This window comes from Manis pentadactyla, chromosome 6 (assembly GCF_030020395.1).
Source record: "Manis pentadactyla isolate mManPen7 chromosome 6, mManPen7.hap1, whole genome shotgun sequence".
Classification (NCBI taxonomy): Eukaryota; Metazoa; Chordata; class Mammalia; order Pholidota; family Manidae; genus Manis; species Manis pentadactyla.
Genome location: NC_080024.1, coordinates 9,255,356 through 9,271,236, shown reverse-complemented (window position 1 = coordinate 9,271,236; position 15,881 = coordinate 9,255,356). Strand labels below are relative to the sequence as shown.

Below are 15,881 nucleotides of genomic sequence, written 5' to 3'. Positions count from 1 at the left end.
TCAATGGGGTGAAGGGGCAGGAACACGGAGTGGGAAGCTGGAGGGGAGGGCTTCGGGATTTCACTGAAAAGGCGTCGGTTAAGTCACTGCTACATCCGTTTTAGTGGAATGGTGTGGCCAAGATCCAAACAGAAAGAAATAGAGGTGTTGTCTGTATCAACTCTAGGGAAACTGAGTTGTAAGAGAGGAAGAAAGTGGGCAGTAAGTAGAGGAGGTCAAAGCAAAATCAAAGAAAAGTGGGTTTTCTCCAATTCGTATGGGATTTATCTAGAAGTATAAGGACATTTCATTGTTATGTTTAGCAGCCCAATTTTTTCTAGCACATTTATTAAGAAAGAATTCCCTTCCCATTCAGAGCAATTCCTTTGTTTTAAGAGTCAGACATTATTACAGACAATGGTTTCTGGGCCACTGTCCAGTTTTGGTTAGCTAGCCATTCTTGCCCCCATACGTGGGAGCATAATGGTAACTAGCACCGTGATGGGTTTTAACATCTCGCAATTCCTCCGCATTGCTTTCCTTTTTCAGAATGTTCTTAGCTGCACTTGCCTTCAAATCCCTATCACACTCATTCTTCTTAAGAAGTTAGTTATATTCATTTATTTAAGTTTTATTTTAACATAAAACAGTAAAAATGACCGCTGGAAAAAATATATATCTAAAAAGAAGTCCCAATTCTCCCTGCAACACACCACCTAAGTCCTAACTCTAGAGGTAAGTACCAGTTAGCCATTGGTGCCCACCCACCTGATGGTTTCCTGTTTATACATACATCCTATATGTAAATATACGTTGGGAGAAATGTTTCCAAAGAAAGGCTGTCCATCCCGCAGGGAAAGGCAGAGCATCGTGTGGCCTCTCTCCTACCCTCCCTCATTCTTTCTGGACTGGAGAGCATCATTTAGCTCCTCTGCCTCTCTTTTAATCCCTTCTGCCTCTGCCCCCCCCCCACCACCACCACCTCCCTATCACTCTTAGTTTAGAAGCTCTACCATTTATTGCTATTTTCCTAGGGTTTACCTTCCTGTTTTCAGAGGTTGTATTTAAACCTAAACCTACATGTCCCTATAAATATATCAAAATTAAATAACCGCTTTACCTGCCCTCTTTAACTCACTGACATAGCTTCCAGTTCTTCCCACCTCCAACCCCTCCAACTCATGGATTTGATTAAAATGACATGGAACTTTAGTGTGGTCATTTAAACTTTCCTTAAGAACAAGTATGGTAGACACACCCTAGGATGTCCCCAGTGACTAGTGTAATTCCCTCCTCTTGAGTGTGAGCTTGTAACTAATAGCATTTGTCAAAAGTTCAGGGACTTGGAGATGCAGGTAAGGTCTCTAAATCAGTTGACTGTGAGTTAATCTTAGGTGAGCCTGACCTAACCAGGTGAGACATTTAAGAGGCTGCAGGCCTCTCCTGAAGTTAGAGATGTGAAACAGCAGAGGCTGTCTCTCATGGCTGCCTTTCAAGAAGCAAGCTATCGTGAATTTACAGCCACAAGGATATGAATTCTGCCAACAACCTGATGGGATGTGGAAGTTGATCCTTCCCTAGTCAAGCCTCAGATGAGAACTCAGCCCTGCCAACACCTTGATTACAGCCTTGTGAGACTCTGAGCGGGGAATCTATTAAGCCATGTCTGGACCAACAGAACTGTGAGGTAATAAAAGGGTGTTGTTCAAACCATGATCTTGCATTAATTTATTTTGCAGCAACATTAACTCTTCACCATTAAACTGCCATTCACAATCACTTTAATATCATCCATTTAGGCCCATCCCTATATTTAAGGAAGTTCACTCAACTGTCTTCCTCCTGTTCTCTATCTTCCCCTACCTGGCTGTCTTTGTTCTGGTTTTAGTTCCGATTTGGTGAGAATACTTTCTAAAATAATTTTCTTAGAATTAAGTTTTCTGTATCCCTAAAGGTACAAAATGTCTTTTTTTGCCCTCAAATATAAAGGATCCTTTAACTATCAGTCCTTTTCATTGAAAAGTCTGAAACATGGTTCCACTATTGTATAGTTTTGCTATAGAGAAGAACAGTTCAGTCTGGTTTGGTTCTCTTTCTCTGACATGTAACCTGTGAAGAATCCTCTAAAAAAAAAAAAATTATTTTTATCCTTGGATTTGGCAATTTGATGAAGAAATCTCAAATTCTATATTGTATCCTTCATTAATCCACCTAACACTCTGTATGACTATTTACTCTATTTGAAAACTTAAATTCTCTTCAGCTCACAGCCTTCCTTCTAGCAATTAGTTGATTCTGGTTTTTATTTCCATGTGTTCCTTTTTCATCTGGAACATCCATCATTCAGATGGAAATAGATCCCTTGGATCTTTTCTCCACATTTCCTATCTTTTTGTTCATGGTTTCTATTTCCTCATTACTTTCACTTCTATCATGAAATAGTTCCTTCTTTTGCTTTTCCAGACCCACACTGAATTTTGAGTAGCATACATCACTTTTCTACTTCCTCTCTTGAGTGTTCAGATTTTCTGGTTGTTGCAATTTTGTTTTTATCCCCTAGATTTTTTTCCCTCTTTGAGTTGCTTGTGCAGGCCCTCTCTGAAGACAGTGGGGGTTGACAACCTCAGGCAGACACAGATGACCCTGGAGATCTCCTCCATGGCTGGACAGGCCAGCCTGCCAGGCCCAGTCAACAAAGGCACACAGGGGAGGCCTCCAAGTTTGGGGTTCTCAGGGCTTTCTAGATGTGAGCAGAGACCATCCTCTCCCAGCCACTCAGAAAATAAAGGCTCTGCCCAACTGTGCAATTGTCTTAGAGATCAGCCAGTATCCATGAGATCAGAACAGTCCTCTGCCTGGCGGAGTCCCATGTGGCACATTCACAGCATGTACTTCCTCTCCATAAGCTGAGGGGCCCTTTGGGCTCAGCTAGCCATTGACTCGGTTCTCCCCTTAACCCCATCCCTCAACTCTGTTGTATGCAAAGGCTCCCTGCACCTGCACCCTTTTCCTGAGAGCCTAACCCCTCAGATGTGTTTGAGATCCCTTCCACGGTCATTTACCTTCTTGAATCATCCCCAGCAGACAGTCAGTAACTGATGGCTGAACATCCCAGGAAGATAGAGGGGGTGGACTTTAGAGCATCTATGGAAGGGTTAACCTTGAGCAGGATGAGGAGCTCACAACAGCTAACATAGAAGAGAATAAAGTCTTAGCAGCTGTGATTGCAGATGAGTTTGTAGGGTGGGCTCTCAAAGGGTGGGGCACCAACTTCACCTGAGAACTTACCAGAAACTTAAATTCTTGGGCCCCACCCCAGATATACTGAATCAGAAACTCTAGGGCCGGGGCCCAGTCATCTGTGCTTTAACAACAACCCACCGGCAGATTCTGATGCATGCTGGCCTTTGAGAAGCATAGCTGCAGAATGTGGAAAAGGAGATAAATTTGAAAATGTTTGCAGATAACTTCTCTCTCATTCCATGAAGATGGAGCTGAAGTCAGCTATATTCTAAGGGAGTCTGATGTAATAGGAGGATCAGGGGAAGGGGCAAAATGTGGGAAAACCCACTGAGAAAAATGGAAGAGGGAAGTGAAAAAGGCTAGGATCACAGTCTACGTATTTGTGGAGACACTAGTGGGTCTCACGTGCAACCGTACTTTGTGTTACTTAGTCATGGTAGTGTAAGCAAAGCCCCAAAGACAGGAACATGGGGGCACAGTCATATTGATTCATATTCATGATGACTTTATCATTTACAAGGATAAAATTTACTTCCAAAACTTTTATCATAAACTACAGAATTTTGGAGTTTTGAATTTTTGAAGCATATCCACTCCTATTAATCATCTCAGTGAAGAATCTCAAAATCTCAGTAAGCATCTCTGACAAAACAAAGAGCAATCAGTATACAGCTGTATACCAATCCAGGCTCAACCAATCCAGGCTCAACAGGAAGCCAGGGACATGATTAGGATGAGCCATTTAGATATCCTGATCCATTGCTCCTTTATTCTTTCCAGAATTGAGCAAACTCCCTTTTTCTCAATGCAGACATACATCATTTTATTGCACTTTGCTTTACTGAGATACTGCTGTTTTTACAAATTGAAGGTTTATGGCAATCCTGAATCCAGTCAGTCTAACAGCACCGTTTTTCCAACAGCATTGCTCACCCTGTGTCACATTTTGGTAATTGTTGAAATAGCTCAAAGTTTTTCATTACTATTATATTTGTGATGGTGATCAGTGATCATGGCTTGCCAAAAGCTCAGATGATGGTTAGTGTTTTTCAGCCATATTTTTGAATTAAGGTGTCTATTTTTTTAGACAGAATGCTATTGCACACTTAATAGAACTACAGCATAGTATAAACATAATGTTTATGTGCACTGGCAAACCAAAACTTTCATTCGACTCACTGTATTGCAATATTCATTTTATCGCAGTGGTCTGGAACCAAAGCCCTCACATCACTGCCATCTGCCTGCACTCTAGAACTGAAGTCCACGTAGAGGAGGGCAGCACACCTGCCCTCATGGAAGCTGTTTGGCTCTAACTGGGCACCACACTCTGAAAGAAGCATCAGATGATAACATAAAACAAAGACTTGGCCCAGCCTCAGCCCCTCCATCCAGAGGTTAGACCAAGTTCATGCATGTGGCCTACAAACCCTTGAGGCTCACCCGAAAGACCACTAATGAAAGGCGGGTCCACTCACACAGAAGCTACTGCTGGGGCGACACAAGGTCACCAGGCAGATGGATGGTGTCAAGCAAGCAGTGACGGGAGCTTGTGAAGAGGTTAAGTGAAATGACTGTAAGCAGAGCCCACGAAGGCATTACAAAAATCTAAACCCAGCCCTGAAGTCGTGGCTTAGAGAAATGTGCAGAGCAGCCATTCTCCTGGCACAGGACCGTCTGAGGGCATCCTGGGAACCGGTGAGCCCACGGTGGGCAGATGAAAGGGCTTCAGGGACCGTTACCACCTCACGCGGTCACCATGGGAATGTCAGGAGTTAGTGCACATGAGGGCTGAGGACGAGGTCGGCACATTATAAATGTTCCACCAGTGTCGGCTGTCTTTCCAGAGTGAGTTGATACACGTCCACTCAGATGAACTAGCATTTCCCTCCCAACTGACTCCTTTAATGAGAATTAACTTTTTTGCCAGTGTGTCAGATTCCACCCGCCTCCCCAGCCAAAGAGCGCGGCATCCTGCTTTGCCCAGCAAGCCCTGCAGCTCAGCACGCGTCCCTCTCTCGTGGTTCCCACAGGCACGTCCCCTGATCCACATCTGGCAGCCTCCCGAACACCGCTTTTGATCATCAGCCTTTTACAGACACACTCAACAGAGAAGAGCGACAGGGAGGAAAGGGCAGGAGAGAGATCGTTCAGTTTATCAGGAGGAAGCCTGAGACTTGCCAATTGGTTTCCTCGCCCCATAAATCATCCCACCTCCAGCATTTGATTTTTATTCTAAATAATTTCATGCTCCAATTAGAGATGTATGCATTTAAATTTAGAAATGCATCCGCTCCTATAGGCCACTCTGTCACAAGAAGGCCAAGTGGCGCTCACTCACCTTTGTATTCTGCCAGGCACACACACTCGTAGCCATTAACGAGGTCCCTGCAGGTGGCAGCATTCAGGCAGGGAGCAGAGAGGCACTCATTATACTCCTCCTCACAGTAGAGGCCGTGGTAACCTAAGGGACAGAGAGAAAGGCTGCCATTAAACGCGTTGCATTTAAACCCACACCAGACCAGCCTGCAAGGAAGGCAGCTGGCTACTCATGGGAAAGTACGGCACAGACGGATGGATTTAAGGGGCTGGGTCTTTAGGGTATAACTGAAATGTGGATTTCCAAGAAGGTATGAAGAGTTTGTTCCTATCACCCTTTTTCATGATCCCAAGTATAAAAGAAGTGACCCCATTTATCCACCAGATGGTCTCATTATTACATAATGACCAATGGTGCTAGACCCGGAGAACTGAGTTATTGAGTTTATCTGTTGTGACTACAGGAGACAGTGATGGCAGCAGGACTCACAGATGGGAGGGACACCTCCTTTCAAGGGCGTGGACCACTTTTTTCCTCCCGTCAATTAGAAAAATAGATACAGTAACTAAAGAGGATTTTATTAAAGTAGAAAGGATCAAGGTATTTCTGTGGCTTTTCAAGCCAGGAAAGAAACTCAGATTTAAAAAAAAAAGCTTAACTGAAATTCCTCATGAAATGTGAGTATTTTTTTGTTTATTTAAGACTATGATTACTAAGTAATAATATCTTAAATTGTACTTAAAGTTTTTAGTTGTTAAAAATAGAATAATAACAATGAAGGAAAAGAAACCAACAGTTTCTCAACAAAGATGGTGTTTTCTCTTTGCAAAACAGGTGTTTATTCTAAAGGATAAGAAGACAACATTCTTTGAGATTCACTCATGAATGTTATGCTGTTTTTAACTTTCAAAAACATGTGTTACTGCCAATTTGCAGTGCAGCCGGGCCATTTTTTTTTTTTTTTTGTCTAGCCCTGTCCAAACAATGAGAAACATGTGAGCACTTTCATAATTCACCCGGCCTGTGCAGTTCTCAATTCAGATAAGCAGAAAAAATAAACCCTTGCTCAAGAGGGAACTAGAAAAACTGGCTTTTTTCCAGATTTCCAATGCATAGCCAACCCTCAAACTCAGAAAGTCCCATTAGGACCTGCTAATGCACTGAACTGTTTTGTTTCTCGTGCCTATCACCAAAGTAGGTTAACTCATATTTGCATTATGAACAGAGGACTTTTCAAGTATGTTGCCATTTCAGTTGTTTTTGAACTGCTTTCCAAGTTTAGACAGTGATAATGGCCCCTTTGAGGAGATCTCAACCTACCTGAGACAAACATCCTATGGTTTACAAGTCGGTCTTACCCTACTTTTTGTCATCTTAGGGAACTACTTCCTATTCCTCTTCATCAGAGGAGTCCAATCATCTAGATCAAAACTTCTCGACTAACAGCAATGTTGTCCCCAGAAGACATTTGGCAGTGTCTGGAGACATATTTTTGCTTGTCACAACTAGCATGGAGGAGAAGGAATTATCACTGGCCTCTAGTCTAAGGATGCCACTGAACCTCCTCCAATCAACAGGACAGCACCCTCCTACAAGACAGAAATCCAGCTAAAATGTTAGTAAAGCCAAATGGGAGAACCCTGCTCTAGACCAGGGATCAGCACACTACTGCCCACAGGCCAAATCCATCCCAGTCTGGTTTTGTAAATAAAGTTTTGTTGGGACACAGCCACACCCTGTTATCTATGTCTGTCTATGGATACCTTTTGCAGTAGAACGGCAGATCGAGTCGCTGTAACCAAGACCAGTTGGCTCTCTGGCCCTTTACAGAACAAACGTGCTGACTCCTGATCTAGATTCAACAGAAAGTATCTCTTTTTACAGTATTAATATTTGGATATGACCCCTTATCAGATACATGGCTCACAAACATTTTATCCCATTTTGTTGCCTTTTACGCAGTCGATCGCTTCCTTTGCTGATGCAGCCCCCGCCCCGTCTACTTTTGCTTTCATTGACTGCGCTTCTGGGGGCATATCCAAGAAATCATTACCAAGACCAACGTTAGGAAGATTTCCCCCTATGTTTTCTTCCAGGAGTTTTATAGCTTCAGGTCTTACATTTGAGACTTTAATCCATTTTGAGTTGTTTCCTGTGAATGGTATAAGATAATACAACTGGCCAACAGGTATTGCTGTGCTACATCGAAAAGATGCTCAACATCACAAATTGCCAGGAAATGCAAGTTAAAACCACAATGAGCTACCACACCACACCTGTTAAGATGACCATTATCCAGCAACAAAAACAAAAACAAAAACCAGGAAATAACAAGTTTGGCAAGGATGTGGAAAACTTGCAACCCTTGCGGGAAACAGTATAGAAAGTCCTCAAAAAATTAAAAACAGAACTACCATGTGAGTTACAATCCCACTTGTGTGTATTTATCCAAATAATTGAAAACAGAATCTCAAAGACATATGTGGATTGCTACATTCACTGCAACATTATTCACAATAGCCAAGAGGCAGAAAAAATATAAATGCCCATCAATGGAGTATTATTCAGTCTTTTAAAGAAAGGAAATCCTGTCATGTGCTATAACATGGATGTACCTTGAGGCCATAGGCTAAGTGAAATAAGCCAGTCACAGACGGACGAATATTTCCTGATTCTACTTCTATGAGGGATCTAAAATAGTTAAACTCTCACAAGAATAGAACGGTGGTTGCCAGGGGCTGAAGGAAGGGGAAATCTGGGAGTTGCTGTTCAAAGAATGTAGAGTTTCAGTAATGCAAAATTAGAATGTTCTAGAGATGACCTATATGACAATGTGCACATAGTCAACAATACTGTGCACTTAAAAATTTGTCAATGGTAGATTTCATGCTATATGATTTTTATCACAAGATTAAAAATTTTTATGTATAAAGAGAGAGTTACATGCTTTCGGCTTCTTCTCAGTGTGAACCCACAGTCACAAACAGCATCTTTTCAATTGTATTTGTTCTCCTGACAGATTTTTTCAAAATCAACTTAGGATAATATATAACCCTACAAGCACCTTTGACCTCTGAATTGAGGTGTTATTTACATAGATAAAAATCAAAAGCAAATTTCATGAAATCATCCATAACTGTTTTCATTTTTTGAAAACTGTATGATTATCTTTTTTCCACTAGAAACATGAAAAGCAAATGAAGAAATTATTTTACAGAGATAATTAAGCTGGTGATGTTTTGCTTCCTTAGGGGAAAAAAAATATAAGGATTTCATATTCTAAAACTGTGTCTTCAGAGACAGTAACATTTAAATGCCTTTATGGAAATGTCAAGGCACCCTTTATACTTGGTGCCAAAGAACCTAAATCAGACTGTTGGAACAGAAAGTTGTTCCTTCCAAAAGAGAAGGCTTCTGTGAAAATGAGGCTGCCACCCCCTGCTGGTAATTAATTTGGGCAAACAAATTAACTCAGGGCAGTGTGCCCAGGTCTAGGATATCTGGGCTAGAACAAAGAATTTTTTTAAAAAATAGAAGATCAGAACGGTGGGACTCAACAGGACCCCTCCCAGGGCACTGATCTTCATCACCCCTGATCTTTGCATGACTTGCTCCTGAATATTCAACTCCAATCACTTCTTTGGAGCCGGCAGAACACAGCAACCGGCTGGGTGTGGGCAGTGAGAAGGGCAGTCAGGGTGGCTGCCTTGTTGAGGCTGAGTGGACGGTGTAGCCGTTACACAAATGGCTCTGACCAAAGGAACAGCGGGCTTTAGGGGAAGCTGACCAGTTGGATTTGGGGCATGTTTAACTGGGGGCTCATTCAGGGAGGTCCAGGTAGCATTTTGGGTGCTGGTTATTGAGCAATAACCGAGAACTAAGTTAAAAATAGGATTTCAGACAGTTGTAAGTGTTATGAAGGAAATCAACTCAGTTTCGATGAGTAACTGGTGGGGGAAGCTCCTTCAGAGAGCGTTGTCATAAAATTATCTGCAGAAGAATTTTTCACTTCGTTTTGCTTTTGTTCACAGCTACAGGTGTGCTTTATTGGTGACTTAAATTCCCCAAGAGCTCTTGCTCTTGTGAAGTGATTTTCCAGAATGGTGAACAACTCTTGGTACAGCCTTCTCTTGGTTTACCTGGCAGGTGCATTCCAGGAAAACTCAGTGTATCTTAAAAACTGTGCTGCACGTGTGAAGAAGGCGGTTAGGTTCTAGGCCTGGGAAATTATGATCAGAGTTCTCACCTACGCAAATTACCAGCGGGACAGTCCAAAGTTTTGAAGGATGCCAGGCCATTCTTTGCTATGCGCAGTCATCCTACACATCACAAGATGTTTGATATCTCTGGCCCATACCCACTCAATCCCAATAGAACCCTTCGGTCCTCGTGAGAAGAATCCCCTCCACCACCAATTTCTAAGTCTCCCTCTAAAGGGCATTACAGCCCACACTGAGAGCCTGACGTTGAGGGTCCCCAGCAACCCCCTCAACTTCTAATCCATGGTCACTGTCACTTGCTATAGCCTCTGACACTGCCAACCAGCCCTCCTTGATTCGCTTTCCTCTCTTGGCTCTGGCCACCGCCCTCCGTGGGCTCGCCTGCCCCTCTCCTCCATCCCACCCCTGCCCACTGCCCTCATCCGGCTTCTCCTTCCCCATCTGCCCATCCACGTAGATCGGAGCTTGGCCCATTTTTTTCCCTTTCCAAAGATTTTCTTCAACGAAAACTTCATCAACTTCCAGGCAACTAACTCCCGAAATGCAGTTCATTCAAGCCCATTTTTCCAACTGCTGCCGGGACCTCCCTGAGCCACAGCTGGTCCTTCTCTGACTACCAAGAGCCTGGAGCGCCCGACGTTCTGCCATTCGGTGGGACTCCTCTGCGTCCTCCCGGGAAGGCCAAGGTCCTGGGGGACGGACTCCGCAAAGGGGTGCGGAGGCAGGAGGCCGGCCCGTGGGGGGCCGAGCCGATCAGAGCGCGCTGCTGCCTCCCAGTTTCAGGAGGCACCTGACTCCCACCTTCCCACTGAAAGCAAGGCCTTCCACCGCCTCTTGGGGGTCTTCTCTCCCAACACCGTCCCAAAGCGACATCATGTAAACACGACCATCAAGAAACATAACACAGCTCGACCCCTCGCAGCGGCCACCCTCCGGCCCCTTCCTCCCCTCGCCCGTCACACCCCCTCGGAGAAATCCCGAGCTCTAGGCCCCGGCTGTGACCCGACGGCAGACCCTGCAGCTCACCCTCTGTACCACCTCTGGGGGCGGCCTGCGCTTCCTGCCGCCTCAGGAAAAGCAAACCAGCAGGGTCTCCAAAGCACACCGACCACGCGCTCAGGACCACCGGAGAAGCCCCCACTCACTGCCCCGGGGCCGGGCATTCAAGGCAATAGGGTGAATTTCGAGTGTTCTGGGGTTTTGTTTTTCTGCTTCACTGAACAGGTCAGACTGCAGTTAAGTGGGGGGGATGTGGATGGTTCCTTTAAGGGTGTGTTGCAAATCAAAGGGTGTCTTCCTCTCCTTTTTGGGTTGAATGGAGGAAATGGGAAAACCCAAGATTCCCTGATTTAAGTCCAGGCTAGTTCCCAGGAGATAAATCTTCCCAACGTATCACCCACTGGAGTTAAAGACGTGAGCAAAGAAACAATAATCCTATTATATTCATATGACTGTGAACTTTCAAATTCTGGCTAAACTCACCGGTCACCATAGAAGCCTTCAGTACGGCAACGCATTCATTGTACTGTGCAGAGAGGTCTGCTTCAAGGGGGGGGGGGGGTGGAGAGAGAGAGAGAGAGAGAGAGAGAGAGAGAGTCGTTCTCTCGCGCTATGTTCACAAAAGAAATCCTTTTAAGAATAGAAAAATAGGTCTGTTCACATTCATCCTAACAAGTGTTCAGATGCTAATCAGATCTGCTGATATTGACATTTGTGCAGACCTCATGCAGTAATTATGCTCCTGTTATATGAACACACACATGCACACACACCAAAGAAAAATAAAATAGCTGTAAATGTGGAAGTAATCGTGTAAATACAGAGCGTTAGCTGGTGTGTGGACAGTGGCTGCTGATATCACTTCTTTCTTTTACTCCCTAATTTCTTATCCTTTCATTGCTCGAGGCACCTGAGCCACAGAGAAAATAGATGAGAAAAGATGCAGATCAGTCCATGTCGCCATTATTGTCGCTCTTATTCACATTAAATTGGAAGGGCTGTAGATGGAGGCTTCATTACAGTTTTAGATTCTGAAACCTCCCTATTATTTATATGTTTCTGAGCCATCTATAAATTTATACCTCCCTCCCTAGATTTCTGAAAGGATGGGTAAAGGAGGGCCCACTCTGCGTCACAGCCTAACTATTCGTGCAATGAGTTTAGGTCCCCCATCACTGCAAGCTGCTGCTGCCTTGAAGAGTCGTGGGGTGAAGCTGGGAATTCTCTGAATCTCTTGTTTGCCTCCTCAATTAATTCATTCTTTAATCAGTGTGAAGAAATTAGTTCGGAGGCCACTGCAATACTCCTGGAGAACACAGGGCTGGGGTGAGTGAGGGCCGTGGCAGGGCCAGCTGGAGAATAAATGTTAAGAGCCAGTAAACAGAAATAACTTTGTAATGAGTAAGATGGGAAAGAGGGAGACGACAAGGCGAGCCCTCGGTTCCTGGCAAGTCCTATCCAGGAGCTGCAAGTGCTTCAGAAGGAACGGAGGAACTGACATTTACTGAGACCCCTGCTACGAGCCAGTTTTGTTCCAGGCACTGTCAAACACAACAGAATCTCATTAACAGGTGGGGCTGGGCATGGGGAATGGATGAAAGGGCATGTGGAATCACTTTCTAGAAGTAGATCTTAACTGAACTAAAGAAACTGACAGTTTCTCCCAGGAAAACAGAAGCAATTTGAAGAAAAAAACATCAGTTCGTTTTAACAAATATTTGCTGAATTCTGGCCATATTGCCAAGCACTGAACAAGACACTGAGGTGACCTGTTGTGTTGTACTTGAAAAAGAAAGGTTTTCAGTTAGAAGAGACAAGAAGTCAGAGGGGAGATAGGGAGACAGAGTAGAAAGAGGAGGAGACATGGGAGAAGAAAAGAGAGAGGAAAAGGGAGACGGACCCCAGAAGGATCCAAATGAGACTGGGGAATAAAAGGCAGAGAGAAAGAAACACATGAAAAGAGAAGAGAAACTGGTCCAGACATGATGGAATTACACTGAGCAGAGAGTCCCTGCCACAGAAGTCCTGGGTCCCCTGTGCAGCCATATCACCACCTGGTCTAACGGCCTTGGGTGGTGCCCTTAAAAGGGTCAACAAGGTGGTGGGGCATGGGGGCTGAGGAAGGATTTGAACATTGGAAGACAAAGTAGGATCCTTGCTTCTCAAGTTATCTTTTATTAAAATAAAGTGTATTTGGCACCATGTTCTTTTCACTAACCTCTTTTTGCAACCCAGCATTGTTGAGAGGGTCTGCAGGTGGGGAGCTCTGGGCCATCCGGGTATCACCGCCCCAATGGCAGTGTGTGACATCTTGCATAGAGGTACTTCATGGGCACTTGTGGCCCCAAGATCACTTATACAAGAAGGGGCCCCTGCCCCCCTCCCAGCATGATGTGCACTTGGTGTTGCACAGGAGGCGGTAGCGCAGGAAACATCGCGCACAGTGCCTGGCATATAATATGTACCTAGTAAATGTGACACTCGGTCACCTGGTCTGCTGACTGCACTGCAAACCTGATTTAAAACATCAACGCAGGTACTATAGTTCTTAAATAGGTGCCCTGTGTCACTTGTGCAGCAAAGGCCCTGAGCACCATAACCCTGAAGGGCGGGCACCATCAGCCTGAGTCACTGCTTCATATGGGCAGCGAAGACCACTTACAGGAAAAACCCAGACAGCACCAGCTCGGCGCTGGTACAGATTGGTTAGCCCTGACTTCGCCAGTCAGATGCTCAAATGCCTGGGTGTTTCTAGTATGAGAAAGGGTCTGTTTGTGGTCTGGCTTTTAAAAACCTACCCCTTATTCTTCTTCAGCCTCATCCCCTGAACTAACCTGTGTGCTGTGGCTGCTTCCCTGCTAGGCAGCAAAACTGGCTCACAGCTCAATCTTTGATCTCAAACTCTGTATTTTCTCCACAACTGTCTGCTCCGTTCTCATTTCTTCAGCACCCAGGTTGGGGAATGTAGGAGGTGCTCAGTCACAGTGAGTGAACGGACTTTGCTAGGCAAATGGAAGCAGAGAGCAAGTTAACCTTCCCACAAATAAATATGGCAAGAGTTCTTTACAAATGTCTGATTTGGACAAATATCATAAAAATGCCTGGAAAAATATATTCCCAAACTGTGTCAGTGGTTTTGTTGGCTGGAGAGAAGGAAGGGTTTTTTAAAAAATATTTTAAATACGCATATTCAAATTTTCTAATTTTCTACCATGGGAAGGTGTTGCCTCAGTAACACAAAGGATAACATAGATGCTTTATCAGTATTTGATTTGTAGGTCCGCAGCTCCAAATCACGCTGCTGACTACCAAGGGAAATGATAACCAGGCTCCATTTCTAACACTTGACCGGACAGTAGGAGAACTGGCAACATCAGAAAAAGGCTGACTTTATGAAGGGTATTTTTGTGGGGTGGAGAGGAAGGTGATGAGGGTAATTCTTGGTGTTAGAGGGAAAAGATCCGATCTTATTAGAAGGGGACACTTTCTAAGGCACAAGGAACCACCATCATAATAAGTTGCATTGCTAACAAAGAAACCTTTTTAAAAGGAGAATTGCATCTTTCAAGATGTAGGAAAGAAAAATCTCTGGAGATGTTAAAAATTCTGAATGATCTCTAGATTTATTCAAATGGTGTAAATCATGCATTTGAAGGGGAAAAATCTTAAATATATGGCAGAAAAGCAAACGGGTTTGAGTTATGTCCTTACAAATAGTTAGCATTCTCCTCACACTTAAGAACAAATGACATAATATATTAGATGACACAGCTGCTTTGTGTCTACGCTTACGAAGGGCCTCAGAAGTCAGTAGCACTCAACAGTGAGCCTGATAAACAAAAGTACTTGCGTATCCACAGGGTGTTTTGATCTTAAAGTTGCCCATCTTGGGATTCTTTTCTATGTTGATCTAAACAGTTCTGGAACTCTCCTCTTGGATTTGCCTTCAGAACTAGGTTACATGAAAAAATCAATTTCTTCCTAATTTTTTTAGCCTTGTCCTGTCTTTAATTTTTTTCGTGATGATTTTGGCCACTAGAGGGTGGATTATACCTGTGGTCTATGCCATCTACAAGAAAAAAATGTTGCTCAGTTTAACAAAGGAGGAGGCCAAGAGAAATATATGGCACAAGGGGATGAGGGTATTTAAAGAAGAAACATCATTTCCTTTAACAATAAAGCTTAACATTCATATGCTTCCTTACTATTTACAAACAAATCCACCAATATGTCCTCTAAACATATGGCAGCTACAGTTAAAATCGTCCATTATGAAGTAGCCTATTTTTTTTTATGGACCTTCTATAAAAATTATTTTTTTAAATGCAAATGCTTATAATACTAAGGCACCAAGATTCAAGATTAAATATAATGATAATATTTTACAACTTGATTTTAAAGATTGTTGTGGTGTGTGTTTGTTTATAAACAAGTAAAATGTTTTAAAGAAATATTCCCACAACCTCATTTGACTATCTAGATTGTTTATAAATACATGTAAAAAGGGTTTGGCTTATACTTGAGGTGAGGGGGATGTAGGAGAGATCTGGGGGGGTGGGCACTGTGGGCATCGGGCCCTCACATTCTAGAGGTGTTTCCACATGGGGGGCACCAACACAGACACAGGACCCAGCAGAGGCAACAGAGGAGCGTTAGGGTCAATCCAGGATTCAGGTTCTATTGCAGTACTTTGGAGAAAAAAATAAAACCTAGACAACTATTTTCATTCAACTATGTGTATTTACAAAGAGGAATTTTAAAAGGTTTAAGTAAAGGGAAGTTTTTTAAATGGCCCATTCTTTTTAATTTATTTCACAAACTATTGGTTAAATTTGATTTTAAGTTGCCGCTTGCCCAGTTATCATTAAATATTGTTTTGAGGTGTTTGCCCTCAGAAGGGCTGGTGTCTGCGTTCATCACAGGAGGCAGTGGTTCTCGCAGTGTGGTCCCCAGACCAGCAGCAGGAGCATCCCTGGGAGCTTGTTAGAAAACCCCATGAACTTCCACAGGCCCCACCCAAGACCTACTGAGGCAGACACTCTGTGGCTGGGCCCAGAATCTGGCTTAATGAGCCCTCTACATGATTCTGATGCATGATGAGCTGTCGAACAGCAAAGCAC

The 15,881-nt window shown here is 43.7% G+C and overlaps 1 protein-coding gene across 1 annotated transcript in view; it reads right to left on the bottom strand.

The window, feature by feature from the left end:
• The window catches only part of DNER (delta/notch like EGF repeat containing), a 285,543-nt gene that overhangs the window by 28,352 nt on the left and 241,310 nt on the right, over positions 1-15,881 (bottom strand). The window contains exon 9 of the mRNA XM_036913020.2: positions 5,564-5,686. Within this exon, the coding sequence (XP_036768915.2) occupies positions 5,564-5,686 (123 nt within the window). The remainder of the gene's footprint in view (positions 1-5,563; positions 5,687-15,881) is intronic.